Source organism: Monodon monoceros, unplaced genomic scaffold (assembly GCF_005190385.1).
Source record: "Monodon monoceros isolate NGI ecotype Baffin Bay Population unplaced genomic scaffold, NGI_Narwhal_1 Super_Scaffold_18, whole genome shotgun sequence".
Taxonomy (NCBI): Eukaryota; Metazoa; Chordata; class Mammalia; order Artiodactyla; family Monodontidae; genus Monodon; species Monodon monoceros.
In genome coordinates this window covers 145,415,306-145,442,399 of record NW_021703774.1, presented here as the reverse complement: position 1 = coordinate 145,442,399, position 27,094 = coordinate 145,415,306, and the positions used below count along the sequence as shown (strand labels likewise).

The following is a 27,094-nucleotide window of genomic DNA, read 5'->3' as shown; positions in this document are numbered from 1 at the left end:
TTTATTGGAGTATAATTGCTTTACAATGTTGTGTTAGTTTCTGCTGTATAACAAAGTGAATCAGCTATACATATACATATGTCCCCATATCTCCTCCCTCTTGCATCTCCCTCCCACCCTCCCTATCCCACCCTTCTTGGTGGCATGACTGCCTTTAAATTTGACTCTCGTAACACTTTCATTACCATTGTCCAGTGCTTTCTTTCTTTCTTTTTTTTTTTGGCCACGCTGTGCAGCTTGTGGGATTTCGGTTCCCTAACCAAGGATTGAACCTGGGCCCTCAGCAGTGAGAGCATGGAGTCCTAACCACTGGACCACCAGAGAATTCCCCATCCAGTGCTTTCCGTTTCAGCTTTTTGAAAAGACTGATTTCTCCTTAAGTATAAGATAACTTAATGCAACACTGTGCTTTGTACACCCATCAATCCACTCAAGCAGCAGACTTTCCAATTTATCCATTACTGGATGCCAGTTAAGAGAGACCCCTTTCCTACGAGCAGAACCAATAGTAACTTCGGCAGCTTTCAATATTCTTTCCCTCTGAGTGTAAGTAGTTTGAATGGTGGACACAGGAACGTTCGAAGCAAGCGCATCTTTATTTTGTTCACTACAATCTAAATGCTTGATTACGTCCATTTTTATGCTGAGCACAACACCCTTACAAGTTCTCTTAGGCTTTTCTGATACCTTAGGACACATCTTGCTAACAGATGCACAAAATAAATCAAGATAAAGCACAGATGCTCACAGATAGAATTCAAAGCTATCTATGGTGGTTTGATGCAGAAATGCCGAGTGTACTTCCTGGGAAAGGAGGTTGGTGGTGCTACTCTCGCTGCTCTGGGTGCCCGCTGCCTCTATAACCGCTGGATGCAAAACATGCTGAAAGCTATTTTCACCTCTTTTGATAAAAGTGAAAATCTTCTTTGGGTTTGTTTCATTTAGGTCTTTCATAGAAGCGAAGTGGTGTAAAGCGAGCTTTCAAAAAGCAGGGGATACCTGTACTTCCAAATTCCTCCCAAAAGAGTCTACCAATTTACATTTCTACAATGCGTTATTTGATTTTTTTAAATCGAAGTATAGTTGATTTATAATTTCTTAGTTTCTGGTGTACAGCAAAGTGATTCAGATATATATGTATTATATACTGGGTTGGCCAAAAAGTTCGTTTGGGTTTCCTATAACTTTTTGGCCAACCCAATATATGCTTATATATTCTTTTTCATATTCTTTTCCATTATGGTTTATTAGGATATTGAATACAGTTCCCTGTGCTATACAGTGGGAGCTTTTTTTGAAAAATAAATTTATTTATTTTATTTATTTATTTTTCCTGCACTGGGTCTTTGTTGCTGCACGCGGGCTTTCTCTAGCTGCGGTGAGCGGAGACTACTCTTCATTGAGGTATGCGGGCTTCTCGTTGCGGTGGCTTCTCTTGTTGCGGAGCACGGGCTTTAGGCGCACGGGCTTCAGCAGTTGTGGCACACGGGCTCAGTAGTTGTGGCTCATGGGCTCTAGAGCACAGGCTCAGTAGTTGTGGTGGCACACAGGCTTAGTTGCTCCACAGCATGTGGGATCTTCCCGGACCAGGGCTCGAACCCATGTCCCCTGTATTGGCAGGCGGATTCTTAACCACTGTGCCACCAGGGAATCCCTCATTGTTGTTCGTTAAAAAAATTTCTTCATTCTTCTTGGGCATGAACTCTTCAGATTAACATTAGATCTAAGTTTTAAAAAATCATGGGTTTTGACTAAATTTATAGAGAACTGACATTTCAGGAGAACTGACATGTTTCCAATATTGAATCTTCTCACTTGGGAACCTGTTATGTCTGTTTATTTATTTGGATCTTTTATGTCCTTTGGTGAAAATCTTGTTCATTTCTTCCGAAGTTTAGTTTTAGGTATTTTATAGATTTTGTTGCCATCATGAGTGGAATTTTTCCCCCTTACAGTTTTTAATTGGTTATCGCTGGTATAGTTTTTAAGAAGCTGTTGATTTTTGTAAGTAAATCATATAGTCACCTACTTTATTGAATTTTCTATTGGTTCTAATGATTTTTCGGTTGATTCTCTTGGCTTTTCTAGGTGGACAATTATATAGTCTGCAAGTGCTAACTCTTTATCACTTCATTTATAATATGTATACATAGGTTATAATATTTATAATATCTCTCATAGATTATTTCATGACTAAGATAGCTGAGTGGGGTTTGGGAAGGGTGCTCCTAGGAAGTCTTCTTGGCTGATGCTACATTTAAGGTGAGTATCAAAGAACGTGCAGCAGGTGAAATAGGTGGTGGAGAATGTATTCCAGACAGACCTTGAGGAGAGAAATGTTCAGTGACTAGAAAGAAGAGGGGCTAGAGCATAGGATACAAATGAGGTTGGGAGAAGCAGGAGATGGTTGGAGAGTAAATAGGGGTGCAATGAGAAGCTACTAGACTCTAAGGAGCAATTAATTTATTTTAAAGGAATTGAGAATTTAATGAAAGGTCTGTTAGGCAGAATGGTCCCTCAAAGATGTCCACATGTGGGAATTCCCTGGCAGTCCAGTGGTTAGGACTGCGTGCTTCCACTGTAGGGGGGCGTGGGTTCGATCCCTGGTCAGGGAGCTAAGATCCTGCATGCTGCACGGCGTGGCCAAAAAGAAAAGAAGAAAAAACAACAACCAAAGATGTCCACACGCTAATCCTTAGAATCTGTAAACGTGTTACTTTACATGGCAAAAGGGACTTTGCACGTGAAATTAAGGCTACAGACCTTAAAGTAGGGAGGTTATCCTGGATTATTCAAGTGGGCCCAATCTAATTGCATGAACCTGAAAAGCAAGGAAGTTTTTCCGGCTGGAAACAGAATCAAGATGTGGTAGAAGGGGAAGTTGGTGAGATCAGAGTAAGAGGGACTTAACCCACCACTACTGAAATGTACCACATGGAAAACAGGAGCAAACACTGTCTGATAACCAGCAAGGAGACAGGGACTTGGGCCCTACAGCTGCAAGAAACTGAATTCAGCCAACTGCCTGAAGGAACTTGGAAGTATGTTCATCTCCAGAGTCTCCAGAAAGGAGTGCGGCCCTGTTCAGCCCCTGGTTTTGGCCTTGTGACACCTTATGCAGAGGACCCTGCTGAGCCACACTATAGCTGGAATTTTGGCCTTCAGAGCTCTGAGATAATAAATTTGAGTGGTTTCAGGCTGCTGAGTTTGTGATAATTTGTTAGAGCAGCAGTAGAATACTAATACAAAGGGGTTGAAGCAGGGAGGGAATGTTAGACTCTGTGTTATTAACAGACTGTTCGTGTGGTATGTGGAAGCTGGATTTGGGAGAGTGCAAATTTGGAGGCGTGGAAACTTGTGGGAATACAGTGGTGGCATGGGCTAGGGTAGTGATGGTGGGAAGGGGGTGTGATTTGAGATTTATTTGGGAGGTTAGACTTGCCAGAGTTTGGTCATTGATTGGGTGTTAGGAATGAGCGAGAGGAGGGACACAAGGATGACTGCTGATTTCTGGCTTGGATGCTGACTGATGGTGAAGCTGTTCTTTGAGCCGGGCTTGAGCAGGTTGGAGGATGCCAGGTCATCAACTCAGTGGTAATTCTAGGTGGTTCTTCATTTGGAAATTCTCCTATAAATACTTATTTTAAGGTAGAGTATATCAATAAGATGATTGCTTTATCAGTTAAGACCTAAATTGTTTTTTGGTTTTTTTTTTTTTAGGTCATGTAGGAAATCGTAAATCATGTGAAGATGGGACTCTTGGTATTTGTACGCAATCTGCTGCTAGCCCTCTGCCTTTTTCTGGTACTGGGATTTTTGTATTATTCTGCGTGGAAGCTACATTTATTCCAGTGGGAGGACTCCAGTAAGTATGGTCACTCTAGCCTACCCCCAGAAAAAGCCTGCTGCAGATCAGTTATTGGGTTTTCCTGTGGCTGCGCTCATATTCTTCGGAGATGGGCAGTGATAGTAAACTGAGCGTTCCTGGGACTTAGGCTTAGAAACTGCTTACCACTTTTGTTGCTCTAGACTGAGAACTTTGAAGTGTTTTAAAAACTGCATGCCATGGCACATCCTTTTATGAACTCAAGGAAAACATGCTATTCTTCAATAAAAACCCAAACCATACCAGTACTTCTGGTTCTCAAATGTTGTTCTTTTTAAATTATTATACTTTATTGCCACTCCCATTTGCCAGTTACTGCCTTAGGGCTTGCTATTGCAGTTGGTTTTTTAATGACCTTAAAGCATTCATCTTTACCTTTTCCTTGGATTTTGTTTTTATTTTTAAATTCTTTTAATTAAAAAAAATAATTAATTAATTTTTTTTGCTGCGTTGGGTCTTCGTTGCTGCGCACGGGCTTTCTCTAGTTGTGGCGAGCGGGGCTTACTCTTTGTTGCAGTGTGCGGGCTTCTCATTGCGGTGGCTTCTCTTGTTGTGGAGCACGGCTCTAGGTGCGTGGGCTTCAGTAGTTGTGGCTCACAGGCTCAGTAGTTGTGGCTCGCGGGCTCTAGAGCTCAGGCTCAGTAGTTGTGGCGCACAGGCTTAGTTGCTCCGTGGCACGTGGGATCTTCCCGGACCAGGGCTCGAGCCTGTGTCCCCTGAATTGGCAGGTGGATTCTTCACCACTGTGCCACCAGGGAAACCCCAGTTTTTAATTTAATACTGTCTTTGTTTTAGTCTCCCTAAAGAAATTTTGTCTACTTAATCTTTTTAGCTCTTGCTGGTACTGAACTTGTACTTGAATAGAATAATGGCTTTTCCCCTACCCAGTAACTCCTAATCCCTTGCTCCCATTTGTAGTCATTCTCATGTGATACACTGTTTTCTGTAGGGCTTCCTGACCCCCCTCCCCCAACACCGACTTGGTTCTGGTTCACCCAGCGTTGCCTGTGCTGTGGTTTGGGGTTTGCAGTTGAAGAGGTTGCACTGAGCTGCACCAGCCTCTGCACACTGTCTTCTTGGCTGTAGCTTCAGGTGTCACACAGTGACGACGCGTAGCTTTCCTTTTGATTCTTTTGTCTGATGGCTGTCTGAGCTGGGTGCAGGAAAATTTGGGTAGTCTGTTCTGATTCCTAATGCCTCTTCTCTAAAATAGTTTTATTTTTACAAACACCTACTGGATGCCAGTGTGGAATTCACTTGAGAATAGAGTCAGGCTCTAGATAAGAGGTTAAACGGAGTTAGAATGAGTTGGAAGAGGCAACTGGCAATTGACCTAATACTGTATTGACTCCTTAACGTGGGAACTGTTCCTATGAAGTAGTTCATTATTTTCTCACATGGCCCAAACTACTGAAGCAGTTTCAAGCCAATTTAAAAAGTATAGTGTTATATCTTTCATATATTGTTTTATATGTAATGTTTAAGTGCCTCTTAAATGCATAGCTTATAATTATCACTAATTACTTTGTGTTTCCAGGGTTTATTTATATTTTTCTGTTCCAACTTATTTTTAAAATCAAGGAGACGACCCAGAGTAAGGGGTGTTTATATCAGTGCAGTGTAAAATTCTGTAGTTAGAGACATTGTCCATATCTGTAATGGATGGATTCATCTGTATTCATAAAATAGGTGGAAATATGTACAAGGAAGGGGAGGGTCTCCTTTTCTGTTAAGAGCTACAGTGGAAGACATAATCAAGGATTAGATAATTTTTTCCTAGAGAAATTGAGAAAAACATTAACTTTATGGAACACCTGTTGTGTGTCAGGTTTTAGACTAGATAATTTACAAATTTAATTTACTTCTTACTATAACCATGTGAAGATGCTATTATTATCCCTGTTTTCCATTTGAGCAAACTGAAGTATTTAGTTTAATTAATTTACCCAAGTTACATAGCTAATTATTAGAACTGGAATTGAGTCCTGATTTTCTTTCTTTAAAACCTATGTTCGTTATTTTACTGAAAAGTATAATAAATACTAAGGATAAGGTTTAATTCTGTATTGTAGTTGGTAAAAACAGAGAAGAGAGAGACTCAGAGAAGAAATAGTAGAGAGTATCAGCGTGGAGATGGATAAAGAAAAGGGAAGGAAAATAAGGGGAAGGGAAAGAGAAATAGAAAAAGTCCTCCAGGCGACAAAGGGGTTTATTAGGTTGAAGGTGATAGGTGCTGTTCATATTCTGTAGGCTTCCGTAGTTTGTTAGTAGTTATCTGCTGTCCTTTGAGTTAGTTGTTAGCTGACTAACCTCTGTCTGCACCTTTTTTGTTATTCTGACTCTCAAGTCTTTCAGATATTTGACTTTCAATAGGTTGTTTAGACCTTCTTACTATAGCATATTATTTCTGTGCTGTAATATCAGAGAATAATGTCCAACCCTGATGGCTTACCAAGTCAGGGTTTACCTTTACTTTTACCTTGTTTACCTTTACTCAATAAACAAGGTCAGGCTGAAGGAGCTTCCAAAGCAGATGACTGCTGTGTGCTGAAATTTAGGTGTTGGTTTAACAGTATTGATGATGATGCCGATAATAATGAAATGAAAATAATAATTTGTTGAGTGTCTACTATATGTCTGTATTATAACATGGGAGATTTATATTCATAATCTCATAGTTTATATTGATTATTATTATCCTCTTTTACAGATGTAGAAACTGAGGCTTCAGAGAGGCTCAGTGATCAAGGGTTTGTATGTCTCTCATCTGCAGAGCTTAGAGGGCATTTCCAAGCTTGAAAAATAAATGTCTTTAGCATTATTTTTCCTTAATTTTTATACTATTTATGACTTAACCAAGATTAAGTATTGGAATTCCTTCATGGTGGGGGGGGTGGAAGAAGAGGAGTCTAGAGTCTTTTATTATTAAATTATTCATTCAATAAGCAGTATGTTCATATTATGGCCCACAAACTGTTCTGTGTAAACTGGATATAAGATGAATATAGACTTTATGCTCTCAGCCTATAACGTGAGAAAGAACTAAAACAACATATTATAATATGTCATGTTCTAAAAGAGAGGTCTGTGTGAAATGCCATGTTAGAGCATGGAATCCCTTCCAACTAGAAAATCTTAAGATTTAATTAATTCCAAGGCATGTTGTAGAAGAATGCAAACTGTTTTGTTTTGAGCAGTTTAGAGCTACACATGGCCAAGGCCTAGTCAGATTGCCAGGACTTGAGTCAAATGCTTAACCTAAAGGCTTCCTGTATGAGACTGGTCTAGTTATCAATGTATTTTAAAAAGTTCTGTAGCTTGAGGTTTCCTGTTCTGCGTGTTTAGGAGCTTGGAAGTTGCCACTGTGACCTAACAAGTGAAACACAAACAGACTGAAAATTCAACTCTTCTTTGCTCTATAAGAGAGGGGAGCACACAGGCAAACCGCTCCCAGCAAGGCTGGGGAGAGAGGTGAATACAGGGCAACCACTAAGAAAAGTTTAAAAAGTATAACCAGTATGCTGAAAAAGGAAAGAAAGTGGAATCGTAAAATGCTCAATTAAAACCACAAAAGGCATAAAAAGAGTAGAAGATAAAAATAGGCACAAAGAATAAGGGCAACAAATAGAAAACAGTAATGTATATGGTGCGTATTACTCCAGATATATCAGTAATCACTTTGAACATCCGTGGTCTTAATGTACCAATTAAAAGACAGAGATTGGATCAGAAAACAAGACTCAACTGTCTGTTGTCTTCAGGAAACCCATTTTAATTATAAAGACACATATAAATTAAAAGTAAATGGAGAAAAATATACTATGGTAACACTAGTCAGCAGAAAGTAGGAGTAGCTGTATTAATTTCAGACAAAGCAGGCTTCAAAGCAAGGAAAGTTATCACTGATAAAGAAGGCATTACATAATGATAAAGGGGTCAGTTCTCCAAGAAGACATAAAAATTCTTAATGTGTATATATACCTAACAATAGAGCCTCAAACTATGTGAAGCGAAAATTATAAAATTGCAAAGAGAACTAGATGAATCCACTGTCATAGTTGGAGACTGCAATACCTCTTTGTCAGAAATGGACAAATCCAGCGGGCAGGAAATCAGTAAGAACCTAATTGAACTCAGTAACACCATCAATCAATTGGATATAATTGACACCTATAGACTGCTTCACTTAACAACAACAGAATACACATTTCTTCTCAAGCTCATGCAACATTCAAGATAGACCACATTCTGGGCAATAAAACACATTTTTTTTTCTCTTGAAGTATAGTTAATTTCCAGTGTTGTGTTCGTTTCTGGTGTACAGCAGAATGATTCAGTTTTATGTATATATACACACACACAGACATATATTCCATTATAGTTTATTACACGATATTGAATATAGTTCCCTATGCTATACAGTAGGACCTTGTTGTTTATCTGTTTTATATATAGTAGTTTGTACCTGCTAATACCAGACTCCTAATTTATCCCTCCTCCCCTTTTCCCTTTAGTAACCGTAAGTTTGTTTTCTATGTCTGTGAGTCTGTTTCTGTTTTGTCAGTAAGTTCATTTGTATCATATTTAATTTAATTTATTTTATTTTTACTGGATATAGTTGATTTACAATGTTGTGTTAGTTTCAGGTGTACAGCAAAGTGAATCAGTTATACATATACATATATACATTCTTTTTAAGATTCTTTTCCCATATAGGTTATTACAGAGCATTGAGTAGAATTCCCTGTGCTATACAGTAGGTCCTTATTAGTTATCTGTTTCATATATAGTAGTGTGTATATGTTAATCCCAATCTCCTAATTTATTCCCCCCCTTCATCTTTGGTAATCATAAGTTTTTTTTCTACATCTATGAGTCTGTCTCTGTTTTGTCAATAAGTTCATTTGTATCATATTTTGGATTCCACATATAAGTGATATCATGATATTTGTCTTTCTCTGTTTGACATACTTCACTTCATATGATAATCTCTAGGTCCATCATGTTGCTACAAATGGCAGTATCTCATTCTTTTTCCATAAAACACATCTTAACAAATTTACAAGAATAGAAATTATATTCAGACCACAAAAGAATTAAGCTAGAAATCAATAAAAGAAAGATAACTAGAAAATCTTAAAATGCATGAAGATTAAACAACACACTTCTAAGTAACACATGGGTCAAAGAAGAAATATAGGAGATATTTTTTAACATTTTTAACTAAATGAAAATGAAAACTGATCAAAAATCGTGGGATGCAGCAAAAATAGAGGGAAATTTATAGCATTGAAGGCATATATTAGAAAAGGAGAAAGATCTAAAATCAATAATCTAAGTTTCTGCCTTAGGAAACTAGAGAAAGAAGAGCAAATTAAATCCAAAGCACACAGAAGAAAAGAAATAATAAGGATTAGAGCAGAAATCAGTGAAATTGAAACAGCGGAACAATAGAGGAAATCAATGAAACCCAAAGCAGTTTCTTTGAAAAGGTCAGTAAATCAATAACCTTCTAACTAGGCTAACAAAGAAAAAAAGAGAGATGACACAAATTACTAGTATCACAAATGAAAGTGGGATCATCACTACTGATTTAATGGATGTTAAAAGGATTATAAACAAATACTCTGAACAACTCTATGTCCACAAGTTTGATAACCTAGACGAGATGGAGCAATTCTTTGAAAGACACAATTTGCCAAAACTTACACAAGAAGAAATTGACAATCCAAATAGGCCTGTATCTATTAAAGAAATTGAATCAATAATCAATACCTTCCAAAACAGAAAGCACCAGGCCCACATGGGTTCACTGGTGAATTCTACCAAATTTTAAGAAAGAAATTAAGCCAATTCTCTGTCATCTCTTTCAGAGGATAAAAGCAGAGGGAATATTTGCTAACTCATTCCATGAGGCCAGCATTACTCTAGTACCAAAACCAGACAAAGACATTACAAGAAACAAAAAAATAGAACAAAAAAACTGTAGACCAATATCTCTCATGAACATAAATGTAAAATTCCTCAATAAAATATTAGCATATCACATCCAGTAGTCTATAAAAAGAATTATACACCATGGTTGTGGGATTAATTCCAGGTATGCAAAGCTGGTTCAACATTTGAAAATCAATTAGTGTAATACATCACATCAACAAGCTAAGGAAGAAAAATCACATGGTCGTATCAATAGATGAAGAAAGGGTATTTGATAAAAATCCAATACCAAGTCATGATAAAAATTTTCAGTAAACTAGGATTAGAAGGAAATTTCCTCAGCTTGATAGAGCATATCTACAAAAACCTACAACTAACATCATACTTAATGGTGAGAAAATAGAAGCTTTTCCACTAAGATCAGGAATGAGGCGATGATGTCCCCTCTCACCACTCCTTTTCACCATTGTACTGGAAGTCTTAGCTAGTGCAGTAAAACAAGAAAAGGCAATAAAATCTATATGGATAGGGAAGGAAGAAATAAAACTGTCTTTGTTCACACATGACATAATTGTCTATGTAGAAAATCCAAAAGAATTGACCAAAAAAACTCCTGGAACTAGTAAGCAGTTATAGGAAGGATGCAGGATACAAGATGAATATGCAAAAGTCAATCACTTTCCTGTAAGCCATCAATGAACAAGTGGAATTTGAAATTAAGAACACAGTACCAAAGGGACTTCCCTGGTTGTGCACTGGTTAAGAATCTGCCTGCCAGTGCAGGGGACATGGGTTCAAGCCCTGGTCCGGGAAGATTCCACATGCTGCAGAGCAACTAAGCCCGTGTGCCACAACTACTGAAGCCCGTGCGCCCTAGAGCCCGTGTGCCGCAACTACTGAGCCCATGTGCTCTAGGGCCCATGTGCCGCAACTACTGAGCCTGTGTGCTGCAACTACTGAAACCCGTGCGCCTAGAGCCTGTGCTCTGCAACAAGAGAAGCCACCACAATGAGAGAAGCCTGCGCACCACAATAAAGAGTAGCCTCCGCTCGCTGCAACTAGAGAAAGCCCACGCGCAGCAACGAAGACCCAACGCAGCTAAAAAAAAAAAAAAAAAAAAACTATATTAAAAAAAAACACAGTACCCAAAATAAAATACTTAGGTATAAATCGAGAGATATTCCATTTTCATGGACAGGGAGATTCAATATTGTCAAGATGTCAGTTCTTCCCAACTTGATTTATAGATTCAAGACAATTTCAGTTAAAATCCAAACAGGTTATTTTGTGAATATTAACCGATCCTAGTGTTTACATGAAGAGGCAGAAGACCCAGAATAGCCAACCCAATTTTATACAAAAACAACAAAGAGAACTGGCATTACCTGACTTTAAGACTTACTATAAAGCTACAGTAATCAGGATAGTGTGGTATTGGAAAAAGACTAGACAAATAGATCAGTGGAACATTGATACAGAGCCCAGAAATAGACCCACATAGAGTTTACTGATATCTGACAAAGGAGCAAAAGCAAGACAATTGAGAAAAGATAGTCTTTTTAACAAAGTGGTGCTGGAACAACTGGACATCCATATACCAAAAAAAGAAAAACAAAAGCAAGAACAAATCTAGACAGACCTTATACCTTTCACAAAAATTAACTCAAAATGGGTTACAGATCTAAATGTAAAACATAAAACTTAAAATTTTTAGAAGATAGAGGAGAAAATCTAGATGACCTTGGATTTGGTGATGACTTTTTAGATACAACACCAAAGGCACAGTTCATGAAAGAAAGCACTAAAAAACTGGACTTCATTAAAATTAAAAGCTTCTGCTCTGTGAAGAGAATGAAAAAATAAGCTACAGCTTGGGAGAAAATATTTGTAAATGACACATCTGATAAAGGATTGTTACTCAAAATATATGAACTCATAAAACTCAACAATAAGAACACAGGTAACCCAATTTAAAAATGCACCAAAGACCTCACCAAAGAATGTATACAGATGGAAAATAAGCACATGAAAAGATGCTCTATGTCATATGTCATCAGGGAAACGCAAATTAAAATAACAATGAGATATCACTACATACCTATTAGAATGGCCAAAATCTGGAACACTGATAACGCCAAAATGCTGGCAAGGTTGTGGAGCAACAAGAACTCTCATTCATTGCTGGTGGGAATGCAAAATGGTACAGCTACTCTGGAAGACAGTTTAGCAGTTTCTTATAAAATGAAATATACTCTTCCTCTATGATCCAGCAATCACATTCCTTGGTATTTATCCAAATGAATTGAAAACTGTGTCCAAAACCTATACTTGGATGTTTATGATGTTTTATTCATAACTGCCAAACTTGGGAGCAACCAAGATGTCCTTCAGTAGTTAAATGGATAACTAAACTGTAGTACATCCAGACAATGGAATGTTATTAAGCACTAACAAGAAATGAACTATTGAAGGCATGAGAAGATGTGGAGGAATCTTAAATGCATATTGCTAAGTCTTAAGTAGATGAGTCCCATCAAGTTAGAGAAGTCTGAAACACCATGGACTTTCCTCAGATCTACACTAAACATAGCATAAAATCATGGCTACATAAGTTTAGGGTGGTCAGGCAGTAATCTTAGTTCCCCAACCAGGGATCGAACCCATGCCCCCTGCAGTGGAAGTGTGGAGTCCTAACCACTGGACAGCCAGGGAAGTGCTTGAACTGCCTCTTAAAATACAAATCAACACTCTTCAGAGGAAGATAATAGTACTCATAGTTTCTACATGTAATATCCACAGTGTCCAGTGTTCAATAAGAAGTTACATACAAACAAACAGGAAAATGCAATCCATATTCAAGGAAAAACCCCCAAGTCTTGGTAAGATGGCCCAGATATTGGACTTAGCAGACAAAGTAGCTATTATGGATAATCTGAAGAATAAAAAGAGATACAGTGAACAATAAGTAATCTTAGCGGATAAGTAGAAACTATAAAGAAGAACCAAATGCAAATTCTAGATCTGAAAAGTATAGGAACAGAAATGAATATTTCATTTAACAGTAGACTGGATAAAACAGAAGAAGTCAATGAACTTGAAGAGAGTGCAATAGAAATTATCCAGTCTGAACCACAGAAAGAAAAACATATTGAAGAAAAAAGAACAGAGCCTCAGGGACCTGTGGGACAATATAAAATTTTCTAATATATATGAGAATTGGGCAGAAAAATTTTTGAAGAAATGATGGCTGAAAACTTCCTAAATTTGGTGGAAACAAATTAACTTACAGATCTAAGAAGCTCAGCAAACTCTTAAGAAGGATACATTTTGGGGGAGAGAGGAAATCTAGGTATATCACAGTCAAACTTCTGAAATCCAAAAATAAAGTGGGGACTTCCCTGGTGGCACAGTGGTTAAGAATACGCCTGCCAGTGCAGCGGACACGGGTTCGATCCCTGGTCCGGGAAGATCCCACATTCCGTGGAGCAGCTAAGCCTGCACGCCACAGCTACTGAGCCTGCGCTCTAGAGCCCACAAGACACAATTACTGAGCCCGCGTGCTCTAGGGTCTGCATGCTGCAACTACTGAAGTCCATGCACACAGAGCCCATGCTCTGCAGCAAGAGAAGCCACAGCAATGAGAAGCCCACACACCGCAATGGAGAGTTGCCCCTGCTCACCACAACTAGAGAAAGCCTGCATGCAGCAACGACGACCCAATGCAGCCAAAAATAAAATAAATAAAAATAAAGTGAAAATCTTGAAAGCAGACAGAGAAAAGGAAATATTACATATGGGGGTAAGAAATTCCACTGACCTTTCACTATAAAGATCAGAACACAATGAAAGATCTTTAAATGTTGAAAGAAAAATACCAAAAACCTGTCATCCCAGCATTCTTTATGTAAGGAAAATATCCTTCGGAAATGAGGATGGAGCTTCCCTGGTGGCGCAGTGGTTGAGAGTCCTCCTGCCGATGCAGGGGACACGGGTTCGTGCCCCAGTCCGGGAAGATCCCACATGCCGTGGAGTGGCTAGGCCCGTGAGCCATGGCCGCTGAGCCTGCGCCTCTGGAGGCTGTGCTCCACAACGGGAGAGGCCACAACAGTGAGAGGCCCACGTAACACAAAAAAAAAAAAAAGAAATGAGGATGAAATAAAGACATTTTCAAATAAAGAAAAGTTAAGAGAATTTGTTGCTAGCAGAACTGTATAACAAAAGAATGCTAAAGGATATCCTTTAGGCCAGTGGGAAGTGATACTAGATGGAAACTTGGATCTACGGGAACAAATGAAGATCACTGGACACGATAAATAGTGGGCAAATATAAGAGACTCTTTTTCCTTTCTCCTCATAGCTTGCTTAAAAGACAACTAATTGCTTAAAGCAAAAATAGTCACCCTGTAAAGTGAGATTGAGAACATGTGGTGAAATAAAAGATAGGACAACACTTGCATAAGGAGTGGGGGGTGAGTAAATGGAATTTTAGTGCCGTAAGATTATTACATTTGTGAACAGGAAATAAGAAATGGGAAATAGGAATATTGCATTTAAAGTGAGTAAAGGGTAAAGTCAGAAGTATGAAATGTCATATGTAGAGAGGTATTATATTGACTCTGTATAGACTCTGATAAGTGAAGGTATTCCTTAGTAGAACAGCTAGTAAAAAAATAACGAAAAGAGGTTTATATCTAAGAAATCAATAGAAGAAATAAAATGGAGCACTAAAAAAATTCAGTTAACCCCAGAAAACAGCCATATAAGAAGAAAAAAACAGAAGGGAGAAATGGAACACAAATGATAAGACAGTTGACTTCATCCTTACTATATAAATAATTACATTTAAATGTGAATGGATTAAAACTCCAGTTAAAGGCAGAAACTGTCAGAATGGTTAATGAAGCATAATCTAACTATGTCCTAACATGAGACATATATTTTAAATTTAAAGACACAGGTTCAAAGTAAAGGATGGAAAATAATAAGCATAAGAAAGTTGGCACAGCTACATTAATTTCAGCAAATTATACTTCAAGACAAAGAGTTTGCAAGAGATTAGAGAGGGTCATTACATAACGATAAGAGGAGCAATTCACCAGGAAGACATATATAAGTATGTATGTACCTAATAACAGAGTATCACACCTCATTAAGCAGAAACTAATACGACTAAAGGGAGAAAAGGACAATTCCCCAATCATGTTCAAATATATTAATACCTCCGTCTCTCAGTAATTAATAAAACAAGTCAAAAAATCTGTATGGCTATAGGAGGTCTAAGCAACACTATCAGCTACTTCTACCTAATTGAAATTTATGGAACACTTTACCCAGTAATGGCAGAACATGCATTCTTTTCAAGTGTAAACAGAGTGTTCATTTAGGTTGACACTAGGCCATAAAATAAGTCTTAATACATTTTAAAAAATTGAAATCTTACAGAGTATATTCTATGGTTATGGTGGAATTAAATCAGAAATCAGTAATAATAAGACAGTAATTAGAGGTACAGGCAAACTAAATCTTGCAGGCCAAATCCAGCCTGCTGTCTGTTTCTGTAAAGTTTTATCAGAACACAACCATGTCAATTCATTTACATATTGTCTATTGCTACTTTTGTGCTACGATGGCAATATTTTAAAAATTTATTTATTTTTATTGAAGTATAGTGGATTTACAATGTTGTGTTAGTTTCATGTGTATGGCAAAGTAATTCAATTATATACACATACATATATTTTTTCATATTGTTTTCCCTTATAGGTTATTACAAAATATTGAGTATAGTTCCCTGTGCTATACAGTAGGTCCTTGTTGTTTATCTGTTTTATATATTGTAGTGTATATATGTTAATCCCAAACTCTTGATTTATCCCTCACCCTTTCCCCTTTGGTAACCATAAGTTTGTTTTCTGTGTCTGTGAGTCTGTTTCTGTTTTGTACATAAGTTCATGTTATTGTTTTTTTTCAGATTCCACATATAAGCAATATCATATGTTATTTGTCTTTGTCTGGCTTACTTCACTTAGTATGATAACCTCTAGGTCCATCCATTTTGCTGCAAATGGCATTATTTCATTCTTTTTCCTGGCTGAGTAATATTTCAGTGTATAAGTATACCACATCTTCTTTATCCATTCATTTATCAATGGCTGCTTCCACATCTTGGCCGTTGTAAGCAGTGCTGCTATGAACATTGGGGTGCATGTGTCTTTTTTTTTTTTGCAGTACGTGGGCCTCTCACTGTTGTGGCCTCTTCCGTTGTGGAGCACAGGCTCCGGACGCGCAGGCTCAGCAGCCATGGCTCACGGGCCCAGCTGCTCCGCGGCATGTGGGATCTTCCCGGACCGGGGCACGAATTCGTGTCCCCTGCATCGGCAGGCTGACTCTCAACCACTGCACCACCAGGGAAGCCCACATGTGTCCTTCTGAATTATGATTTTCTCTGGATATATGCCTTCGAGTAGGATTGCAGGATCATATGGTAGCTCTGTTTTTAGTTTTTTAAAGAACCTCCATACTGTTCTGCATAGTGGCTGTACCAATTTACATTCCCACCAGCAGTGTAAGAGGGTTCCCTTTTCTACACACATTGAATAATTGTGACAGAGACTATCTGGCCTGCAAAGTCTAAAATATTTATTACCTGGCCTTTACAGAAAAAGGTTGATGCCTCCTCAAATATTTGCCTAATAAACAAACTCTTAAGTAACTTATATATTAAATAAGAAGCCATGAGAGAAAACAGAAAAAATTTTAAACTGAATGATTATGAAAATACTGTATATTAAAATTTGTTGGGTACAGCAAGAGCGATGCTTAGATGAAAACTTATAGCTTTAAATGACTACATTAGAAAAGAAGAAAGTCTTAAAAATAGTGATCTCCATTTCCACCTTAAAAGGCTAAAAGAAGAAGGGTAAATTTAATCCAGAGTAAGTAGAAGAAAAGAATGATGGAGATATAACAGAAATCAAAGGAATAGAAAACAAACAATTGAGAAAATTAACAAAACCAATATTTGGTTCTTTGAAAAAATTAAGAAAATTGATAAATTCCTAACAAGAATAATCATGGATGACACCAAAAGTGTAGACAACAAAAGAAAAAATAGACAAATTGGACTTCAAGTTGAAACTTTTTTGCATCAAATGACACTATCAACAGCATGAAAAGGCAACCCATGGAAAGGGAAAAAATATTTGCAAATCATTTGTCTGATAAAGGATTGCTATCCAGAATATATAAAGAACTCCTACAACCCAACAATGAAAATACCTGATTCAAAAATGAGCAAAGGATTTGCATAGACACTTCTCCAAAGGAGATATATAAATAACTAATAAACACATGAAAACATGCTCAACATCACTAATCATTAGGAAAATGCAGACCAAAACCACAATGAAATACCACTTCACACCCATTAGGATGGTTATTATCAAAAAAACAAAATAACAGGTATTGGCAAGGATGTGGAGAAATTGGAATCCTTGTTGCATTGCTGGTGAGAATGTAAAATGCATTCTATGTGCATTCCTAAGTCTACCTGCTATGGAAAATGATATGATGATTTCTGAAAAAATTAAAAATAAAATTACTATATGATCCAGCATTTGTACTTCTGGGTATATACCAGAAAGAAGTGAAAACAGGGACTTGAACAGATATTTGTACACATGTGTTCATAACAGCATTATTCGCAATTTTCAAAAGGTAGAAGCAACCCAAGTGTTCATCAGCGGATGAATAGATAAACAAAATGTAGTATATACATACAATGGAATATTATTTCACCTTAAAAAGGAAAGAAATTTTGACACGTGCTATATTGATGAACTTTGAATTCATTGGCTAAATTTAATAAGCCAGTCACTAAAGGACCAATATTGTATGATTCCATTACATGAAGTTCCTAGAGTAGTCAAATTCATAGAGACAGAAAGTAGAATGGCGGTTGCCAGGGGCTGGAGGAAGGGGGGCAATGGAGAATCAGCTTTTAATGGGTACAGAGTTTCATTTGGGAAAGGTGAAATGTTCTGGAGATGGATAGTAGTGATGGATTCGCAGCAGTGTGAATATACTTATTATCATAGAACTGTACTCTTAAAAGTGGTTAAAATGGTAAATTTTATGTATATTTTAATTACAATAAATAATTTTTTTAAAAAATCAGGGAAATAAGAAAGAAAACATAATTTAGGAAGAGATTTGGCAATATTACTACAGATCCTACACGCAGTAAAAAGGTAATTGGGGAATATTATGGCCAGTATTATGCTAATAAAATTAACAGTTTAGGTGAAATGGACAAATTCCTTTGAAAACACAGCTTACCAAAACTGACTGAAGAGGACACAGAAAATTTGAGTAGCTTTTTATCTATGAAAGAACTTAGATTCATAATCAGAAGGCTTCAGGCTCAGACAGTTTCACTGATGAATTCTATAAACATTCAAGGAAGAGTTTAATACTAGTCTTGCACAAACTCCCTCTGAAAATACAGGAAGAAATACTTTCCAATCCATTTTATGAGACCAGCATAATATTGACCAAAACATGACAAATATATTACAGAAGGCAAGATTATAGGTCAGAATCCTTCATGAGCATAGGTACAAAAATCCTCAACAAAATGTTAGCAAATTAAGTCTGGCAATATATAATTACAGGATATTACAGCATGACTAAGGACTTCAAGGTTGGTTCACCGTTTAAAAATTAGTCAATGTAATTACCACATTAACAGAATGAAGAGGAAAAACCATATCTTAATCATTGCAGAAAAAATATTTGACCAGATATCAGAATCTATTATAAAGCTACAGTAATTAAAACTGTCATACTAGCCCAGGAAGAAATTAATAGATCTGTTATCTACAGTGCTTGATCTTATATATATATATATATATATATATATATATATATATATATGCAGAAATGAGACTATTACCTATTTTATTTAGAAAATTTTACGTCACTTTCACACACCTTATACAAAAATAAATTCCAGTTAGATACAGATTTAATTGTAAAAAGCGAAATTAAACTAGCAGGAAAAAAATAGAATATAGCATTGGGGTTGAGAACGATTTTATTAGCATGACGCCAAGGTAAGAAACAACACAGTAAAAAAATGAAAAGCTTTATTATCTTTCATATGAAACTTTTTTATGGAGAAATAAATTTTGTTTTTTGCGGTACGCGGGCCTCTCACTGTTGTGGCCTCTCCCGTTGCGGAGCACAGGCTCTGGACGCGCAGGCTCAGCGGCCGTGGCTCACGGGCCCAGCCGCTCCGCGGCATGTGGGATCTTCCCGGACCAGGGCACGAACCCGTGTCCCCTGCATCGGAAGGCGGACTCTCAACCACTGCGCCACCAGGGAAGCCCTGGAGAAAGAAATTTTAAGCAAAGTTAAATGACAACTAACAAACCAAGAAAAATATTTTCAGTATATGAGTGTAAAATGACAGTTACATTATTTTTACCTTCCATATTGACAGAGATTTTAGAATGATTATGCCCTGCACAGGTGTGAGTAAGCCATTATACACTTTAAGTGGATTTCTGGAAGACAGTATAACAATATGTATTCAAAAGTTCAAATATGCATACCTTTTGATTCTGCAGTTTTTACTTCCTGCATAATACAGAACAAGCGTGCAGAGATATATGTATATGTGCACATTGCAGCATTATTTATTAGGAAAAAATGGAAACAACCTAAACGGCTGATAGAGGATTGAGTAAATAAAATATGGTGTATGCATTCAGTGGTTACTGTACAGTGATTGAAATGGCTAAGGTAGATCATTAGGTCCTGACACAAAAAGGTGATGTTTTTCACTTACACACACACACACACACACACACACTCAAATGCACACAGACATATAGGTCAACCTTAGGCCTCATTTGTAGGAAGTTCAAAATCATCAGCACTTAAACATTAATTTGTAGTTAGAATATGCCTGGCACTGTGTCGGGTCTTTGGGATAGAAAGATGAATATGGCACTGTCCTGCTTTCATGGTGCTTATAATCTAGCAATGCTGTGAGGTGATAACAGGTAACATCTTTTGAACACTTAACTATGTACTTGGAGTTGCACTGTTCTAAAATGCTTTGCATGCATCACCTTATTTAATCCCCTACTTGTTATGTTTGATAGTATTTTCACAACTTACAGGTTAGGTTATTGAGGCTCAGCAAGTTAATGCCTTGTTTGAGATCACATAGGTGGAGGGGTGGAGTCTGGGCTGTTGTCCCATTTTACAGATGGGAAAACAGAAAGCTTTAAGTGAATTAGTCACTAGTGGAGACAGGGAACTAAAGACTTCTATCCTCAAAGTTTGTGCTCTTAGTAGCAATACTTGATAGCTGAAGTCTTCTTAATATACTAAGTCTTTTTTCCTGAGATCTTCCTCCTCAATTATTCCCTCACAAACTTTTTTGACCATCACAAACTTAGGGCAAGAGACCTCTTAGTCCACTTATTCCATCTATTTTCACTTTTCAGTGGAAAAGAACTGGGTGGTATGGGTGGACTATCTCTCTACAAGCAAATTTGGGGAGGATTATGTATAAATCTACTTTAAGAGATTGTTCATATTTGAACAGTAACTCACATATGCCTTGAGGTTTTGTAATTCAAAAACTGTCAGAAATTTTTTTTTTTTAATTAATTTATATATTTGTGGCTGCGCTGGGTCCCTGCTGCTGTGCGCAGGCCTTCCCTAGTTGTGGCGAGTGGGGGCTCTCTTCATTGTGATGCGCGGGATTCTAATTGCGGTGGCATTTCTTGTTGCAGAGCACGGGCTGTAGGCGCGCGGGCTTCAGTAGTTGTGGCACGTGGGCTTCAGTAGTTGTGGCACGTGGGCTTCAGTAGCTATGGCTCGCGGGCTCTAGAGTGCAGGCTCGGTAGTTGTGGCGCACGGGCTTAGTTGCTCCTTGGCATGTGGGATCTTCCCAGGCCAGGGCTCGAACCTGTGTCCCCTGCATTGGCGGGCGGATTCCCACCCACTGCACCACCAGGGAAGCCCCTATGTCAGAAATCTTATGGATGTAAATATGCATCAATACTCATTGTAGAGTTAACAACTAAAACAACTCACAACAAACAACTAATGGCTAAACTAATAGAAGTTTATAATTTAAAAGCAAGAGTAACAGCAATTGCACTCCATGTCCAATTCAAGACAGCACTGATGACACACGGATACAGGTGTACCTTGGAGATATTGCATGTTCCGTTCTAGACCACTGCAATAAAGCGATTCACATGAATTTTTTGGTTTCCTGGTACATATAAAAGTTATACTTATGCTATACTGTAGTATATTAAGTGTACAATAGCATTATGCATAAAAAACAATGTATATATCTTGATTTAAAAAACTCTATTTCTAAAAATTGCTAACCATCCTCTGAGCCTTCAGCAAGCTGGAATCTTGTTGCTGGTGGAGGGTCTTGCCTCGATGTTGGTGGCTGCCGACTGACTGGTCAGGGTGGTGGTCGCTGAAGCTTGGGGTGGCCGTGGCAGTTTCTTTTCTTTTTTTTTTTTTCAGTATTTGAAAATTAAACAATGAAATCCATCATATTAACAGGCCAAAGAAGAAAAATCACATGATCATATCAATCATTGCGGAAGAAGCATTTGACAAAATTGAATATTTATTCATGATAAAAACTCTCAGAAAAATAGGAATAGAGAGGCACTTCCTCACTTTGATAAAGAACATCTACAAAAACCCTATAGCGAGCATATTTAATGGTGAAAGACTGAATGTTTTTCTCCTAAGACTGGGAACAAGACAAAGACTATCTACTCTCACCACTTTTTTTTTTTTAACTCTACAAAATATTTTATTGCTTGAATGTGCAAGATAAATTTAGCAGGCAGAAGAATAAACACTGGCTCTCAAATTTCTTTGCTAGTGATACACAGAATACAAAAGGAATAGTTTGACAAGTTACAGTCAGTTCAGTTTGGGATACATTGTTTGAGTATGAGTCTGAAACGCCAAGAAGAGTCCTAGATATAGAATTATGTTGATTTTTTTCATATAAAATTATCTAGCACAATATATTGATTAATCAATATAATGCCAATTTATAATAACAGCAAGTTCTCATTATATGTGGGTCATTTCTTGAGCACTGTGAACTGTTACATTGACATACACAGTACTTGCCCGCTCCCATGCCAACATTACACTAGTTTTATTTTAAAAGTCTTGTTATTGCATAAATAAGTCTCCACACCTTATCACTACCACATCTTCTTCTTCCTCTTCAAAATTATCTTGGCTGGTTTGGTTTTTTTTTTTTTTTTCTAATACAGCAGGTTCTTATTAGTCATCAGTTTTATATACGTCAGTGTATACATGTCAATCCCAATCGCCCAACTGATCACACCCCCACCCCCACCCCCACGCTGCTTTCCCACTTTGGTGTCCATACGTTTGGTCTCTACATCTGTGTCTCAATTTCTGCCCTGCAAACCGGTTCATCTGTACCATTTTTCTAGGTTCCACATATATGCGTTAATATACGATATTTGTTTTTCTCTTTCTGACTTACTTGACTCTGTATGACAGTCTCTAGATCCTTACACGTCTCAACAAATGAACCAATTTCATTCCTTTTTATGGCTGAGTAATATTCCATTGTATATATGTACCACATCTTCTTTATCCATTCATCTGTCAATGGGCATTTAGGTTGCTTCCATGACCTGGCTATTGTAAATAGTGCTGCAGTGAACATTGGGGTGCATGTGTCTTTTTGAATTATGGTTTTCTCGGGGTATATGCTCAGTACTGGGATTGCTGGATCATATGGTAATTCTATTATTAGTTTTTTAAGGAACCTCCATACTGTTCTCCATAGTGGCTGTGTCCATTTACATACCCACCAACAGTGCAAGAAGGTTCCCTTTTCTCCACACCCTCTCCAGCATTTGTTGCTTGTAGATTTTCTGATGATGCCCATTCGAACTGGTGTGAGGTGATACCTCATTGTAGTTTTGATTTACATTTCTCTAATAATTAGTGATGTTGAGCAGCTTTCATGTGCTTCCTGGCCATCTTTATGTCTTCTTTGGAGAAATGTGTATTTAGGTCTTCTGCCCATTTTTTTAAAAATTTAATTTATTGGGCTTCCCTGGTGGCGCAGTGGTTGAGAGTCCACCTGCCAATGCAGGGGATGCGGGTTCGTGCCCCGGTCTGGGAAGATCCCACATGCCGCGGAGTGGCTGGGCCTGTGAGCCATGGCCGCTGAGCCTGCGCGTCCAGAACCTGTGCTCCACAACGGGAGAGGCCACAACAGTGAGAGGCCCGCGTACCGCAAAAAAAAAAAATAATAATAATTTATTAAATTAATTAGTTTATTTTTGGCTGTGTTGGGTCTTCGTTTCTGTGCGAGGGCTTTCTCTAGTTGCGGCAAGCGGGGGCCCTCTTCATCGCGGTGCGTGGGCCTCTCACTTTTGCGGCCTCTCTTGTTGCAGAGCACAAGCTCCAGACGCGCAGGCTCAGTAGCTGTGGTTCATGGGCCTAGTTGCTCCATGGCATGTGGGATCTTCCCACACCAGGGCTCGAACCCGTGTCCCCTGCATTTGCAGGCAGATTCTCAACCACTGCGCCACCAGTGAAGCCCCCTGCCCATTTTTTGATTGGGTTGTTTGTCTTTTTAATATTGAGCTGCATGAGCTGTTTATATATTTTGGAGATTAATCCTTTGTCCGTTGATTCATTTGCAAATATTTTCTCCCATTCTGAGGGTTGTCTTTTCGTCTTGTTTATGGTTTCCTTTGCTGTGCAAAAGCTTTTAAGTTTCATTAGGTCCCATTAGGTCCCATTTGTTTATTTTTGTTTTTATTTCCATTACTCTAGGAGGTGGATCAAAAAAGATCTTGCTGTGATTTATGTCAAAGAGTGTTCTTCCTATGTTTTCCTCTAAGGAGTTTTAGAGTGTACGATCTTACATTTAGGTCTCTAATCCATTTTGAGTTTATTTTTGTGTATGGTGTTAGGGAGTGTTCTAATTTCATTCTTTTACATGTAGCTGTCCAGTTTTCCCAGCACCCCTTATTGAAGAGATTGTCTTTTCTCCATTGTACATCCTTGCCTCCTTTGACATAGATTAGTTGACCAGAGGTGCGTGGGTTTACCTCAGGGCTTTCTATCTTGTTCCATTGATCTATGTTTCTGTTTTTGTGCCACTACCATATTGTCTTGATTACTGTAGCTTTGTAGTATAGTCTGAAGTCAGGGAGTCTGATTCCTCCAGCTCCGTTTATTTCTCAGTACTGCTTTGGCTATTCAGGCTCTTTTGTGTCTCCATACAAATTTTAAGATATTTTGTTCTAGGTCTGTAAAAAATGCCATTGGTAATTTGATAGGGATTGCATTGAATCCAAGAACATGGTATATCTCTCCATCTGTTTGTGTCATCTTTGATTCCTTTCATCAGTGTCTTTTAGTTTTCTGCATACAGGTCTTTTGTCTCCCTAGGTAGGTTTATTCCTAGGTATTTCATTCTTTTTGTTGCAGTGGTAAATGGGAGTGTTTCCTTAATTTCCCTTTCAGATTTTTCATCATTAGTGTATAGGAATGCAAGAGATTGCTGTGCATTCATTTAGTATCCTGCAACTTTACCAAATTCATTGATTAGCTCTAGTAGTTTTCTGGTGGCATCTTTAGGATTCTCTATGTATAGTATCATGTCATCTGTAAACAGTGACAGGTTTACTTCTTCTTTTCCAATTTGGATTCCTTTTATTTCTTTTTCTTCTCTGATTGCCGTGGCTAGGACTTCCAAAACTATGTTGAATAAGAGTGGTGAGAGTGGACATCCTTGTCTTCTTCCTAATCTTAGAGGAAGTGCTTTCAGTTTTTCTCCATTGAGAATGGTGTTTGCTGTGGGTTTGTCGTATATGGCCTTTATTATGTTGAGGTAGGTTCCCTCTATGCCCACTTTCTGGAGAGTTTTTATCATAAATGGGTGTTGAATTTTGTCAAAAGACTTTTGTGCATCTATTGAGATGATCACATGGTTTTTATTCTTCAATTTGTTAATATGGTGTATCACATTGATTGATTTGTGTATATTGAAGAATCCTTGCATCCCTGGGATAAATGCCACTTGATCATGGTGTACGATCCTTTGAGTGTGTTGTTGGATTCTGTTTGCTAGTATTTTGTTGAGGATTTTTGCATCTATATTCTATCAGTGATATTGTTCTGTAATTTTCTTTTTTTGTAGTATCTTTGTCTGGTTTTGGCATCAGGGTGATGGTGGCCTCATAGAATGAGTTTGGAAGTGTTCCTTCCTCCGCAATTTTTTTGGAAGAGTTTGAGAAGGATGGGTATTAGCTCTTCTCTCAGTGTTTGATAGAATTCACCTGTGAAGCCATCTGGTCCTGGACTTTTGTTTGTTGGAAGATTTTTAATCACAGTTTCAATTTCATTACTTGTGATTGGTCTGTTCATATTTTCCATTTCTTCCTGGTTCAGTCTTGGAAGGTTATACCTTTCTAAGAATTTGTCCATTTCTTCCAGGTTGTCCATTTTATTGGCATAGAGTTGCCTGCAGTAGTCTCTTAGGATGCTTTGTATTTCAGCGATGTCTGCTGTAACTTCTTTTTCAGTTCTGATTTTATTGATTTGAGTCATCTCCCTCTTTTTCTTGATGAGTCTGGCTAATGGTTTATCAGTTTTGTTTATCTTCTCAAAGAACCAGCTTTTAGTTTTATTGATCTTTACTATTGTTTTCTTTGTTTCTATTTCATTTATTTCTGCTCTGATCTTTATGATTTCTTTCCTTCTACTAACTTTGGGTTTTGTTGGTTCTTCTTTCTCTAGTTCCTTTAGATGTAAGGTTAAATTGTTTATTTGAGATTTTTCTTGTTTCTTGAGGTAGGATTGTATAGCTATAAACTTCCCTCTTCGAACTGCTTTTGCTGCATCCCATAGGTTTTGGATCGTCATGTTTTTGTTTCGTCGTCATTAGTCTCTGGGTATTTTTGATTTCCTCTTTGATTTCTTCAGTGATCTCTTGGTTATTTAGTAATGTATTGTTTAGCCTCCATGTGTTTGTGTTTTTTACGTTTTTTTCCCTGAAATTGATTTCTAATCTCTTAGTGTCATGGTCAGAAAAGATGCTTGATATGATTTCAGTTTTCATAAATTTACTGAGGCTTGATTTGTGACCCAAGATGTGATCTATCCTGGAGAATGTTCTGTGCGCACTTGAGAAGAAAGTGTAATCTGCTGTTTTTGGATGGAATGTCCTATAAATATCAATTAAGTCTCCCTGGTCTATTGTGTCATTTAAAGCTTGCGTTTCCTTATTAATTTTCTGTTTGGATGATCTGTCCACTGTTGTAAGCAAGGTGTTAAAAGTCCCCCACTACTATTGTGTTACTGTCGATTTCCTCTCTTATTGCTGTTAGCAGTTGCCTTATGTATTGAGGTGCTCCTATGTTGGGTGCATATATATGTCTAATTGTTATATCTTTTTCATGGGTTGATCCCTTGATCATTATGTAGTGTCCTTCCTTGTCTCTTGTAACATTCTTTATATGAAAGTCTATTTTATCTGATATGGGTATTGCTACTCCAGCTTTCTTTTGATTTCCATTTGCATGGAATATCTTTTTCCATCCCCTCACTTTCAGTCTGTATGTGTCCCTAGGTCTGAAGTGGGTCTCTTGTCGACAGCATATATATGGGTCTTGTTTTTATATCCATTCCAGAAGCCTTTGTCTTTTGGTTGGAGCATTTAATCCATTCACCTTTAAGGTAATTATTGATATGTATGTTCCTATGACCATTTTCGTAATTGTTTTGGGTTTGTTTTTGTATGTCCTTTTCTTCTCTTGTGTTTCCCACTTAGAGAAGTTCCTTTAGCATTTGTTGTAGAGCTGGTTTGGTGGTGCTGAATTCTCTCAGCTTTTGCTTGTCTGTAAAGCTTTTGATTTCTCTGTCAAATCTGAATGAGATCCTTGCTGGGTAGAGTAATCTTGGTTGTCGATTCTTCCCTTTCATCACTTTAAGTGTATCATGCCACTCCCTTCTGGCTTGTAGTGTTTCTGCTGAGAAGTCAGCTGTTAACCTTTTGCGAGTTCCCTTGTATGTTGTCATTTTTCCCTTGCTGCTTTCAAAAATTTTTCTTTGTCTTTAATTTTTGCCAATTTGATGACTATGTGTCTCGGTGTGTTTCTCCTTGGGTTTATCCTGTATGGGAGTCTCTGTACTTCCTGGACTTGGGTG

General features: G+C 37.8%; 1 protein-coding gene across 17 annotated transcripts in view; it reads left to right on the top strand.

The window, feature by feature from the left end:
* The window catches only part of ST3GAL3 (ST3 beta-galactoside alpha-2,3-sialyltransferase 3), a 227,795-nt gene that overhangs the window by 22,479 nt on the left and 178,222 nt on the right, over nucleotides 1–27,094 (top strand). For 8 of the 17 annotated variants that reach the window (XM_029228260.1, XM_029228255.1, XM_029228262.1 and 5 more), the window contains exon 2: nucleotides 3,721–3,865. The exons of 1 other annotated variant lie outside the window; for it this stretch is intronic. In XM_029228260.1, the coding sequence (XP_029084093.1) occupies nucleotides 3,751–3,865 (115 nt within the window). In that variant the 5' untranslated portion in view covers nucleotides 3,721–3,750. Of the gene's footprint in view, nucleotides 1–3,720; nucleotides 3,866–27,094 lie in introns of those variants that run through there. 8 more of the 17 variants (XR_003794405.1, XR_003794404.1, XR_003794403.1 and 5 more) reach the window with 2 other exon arrangements.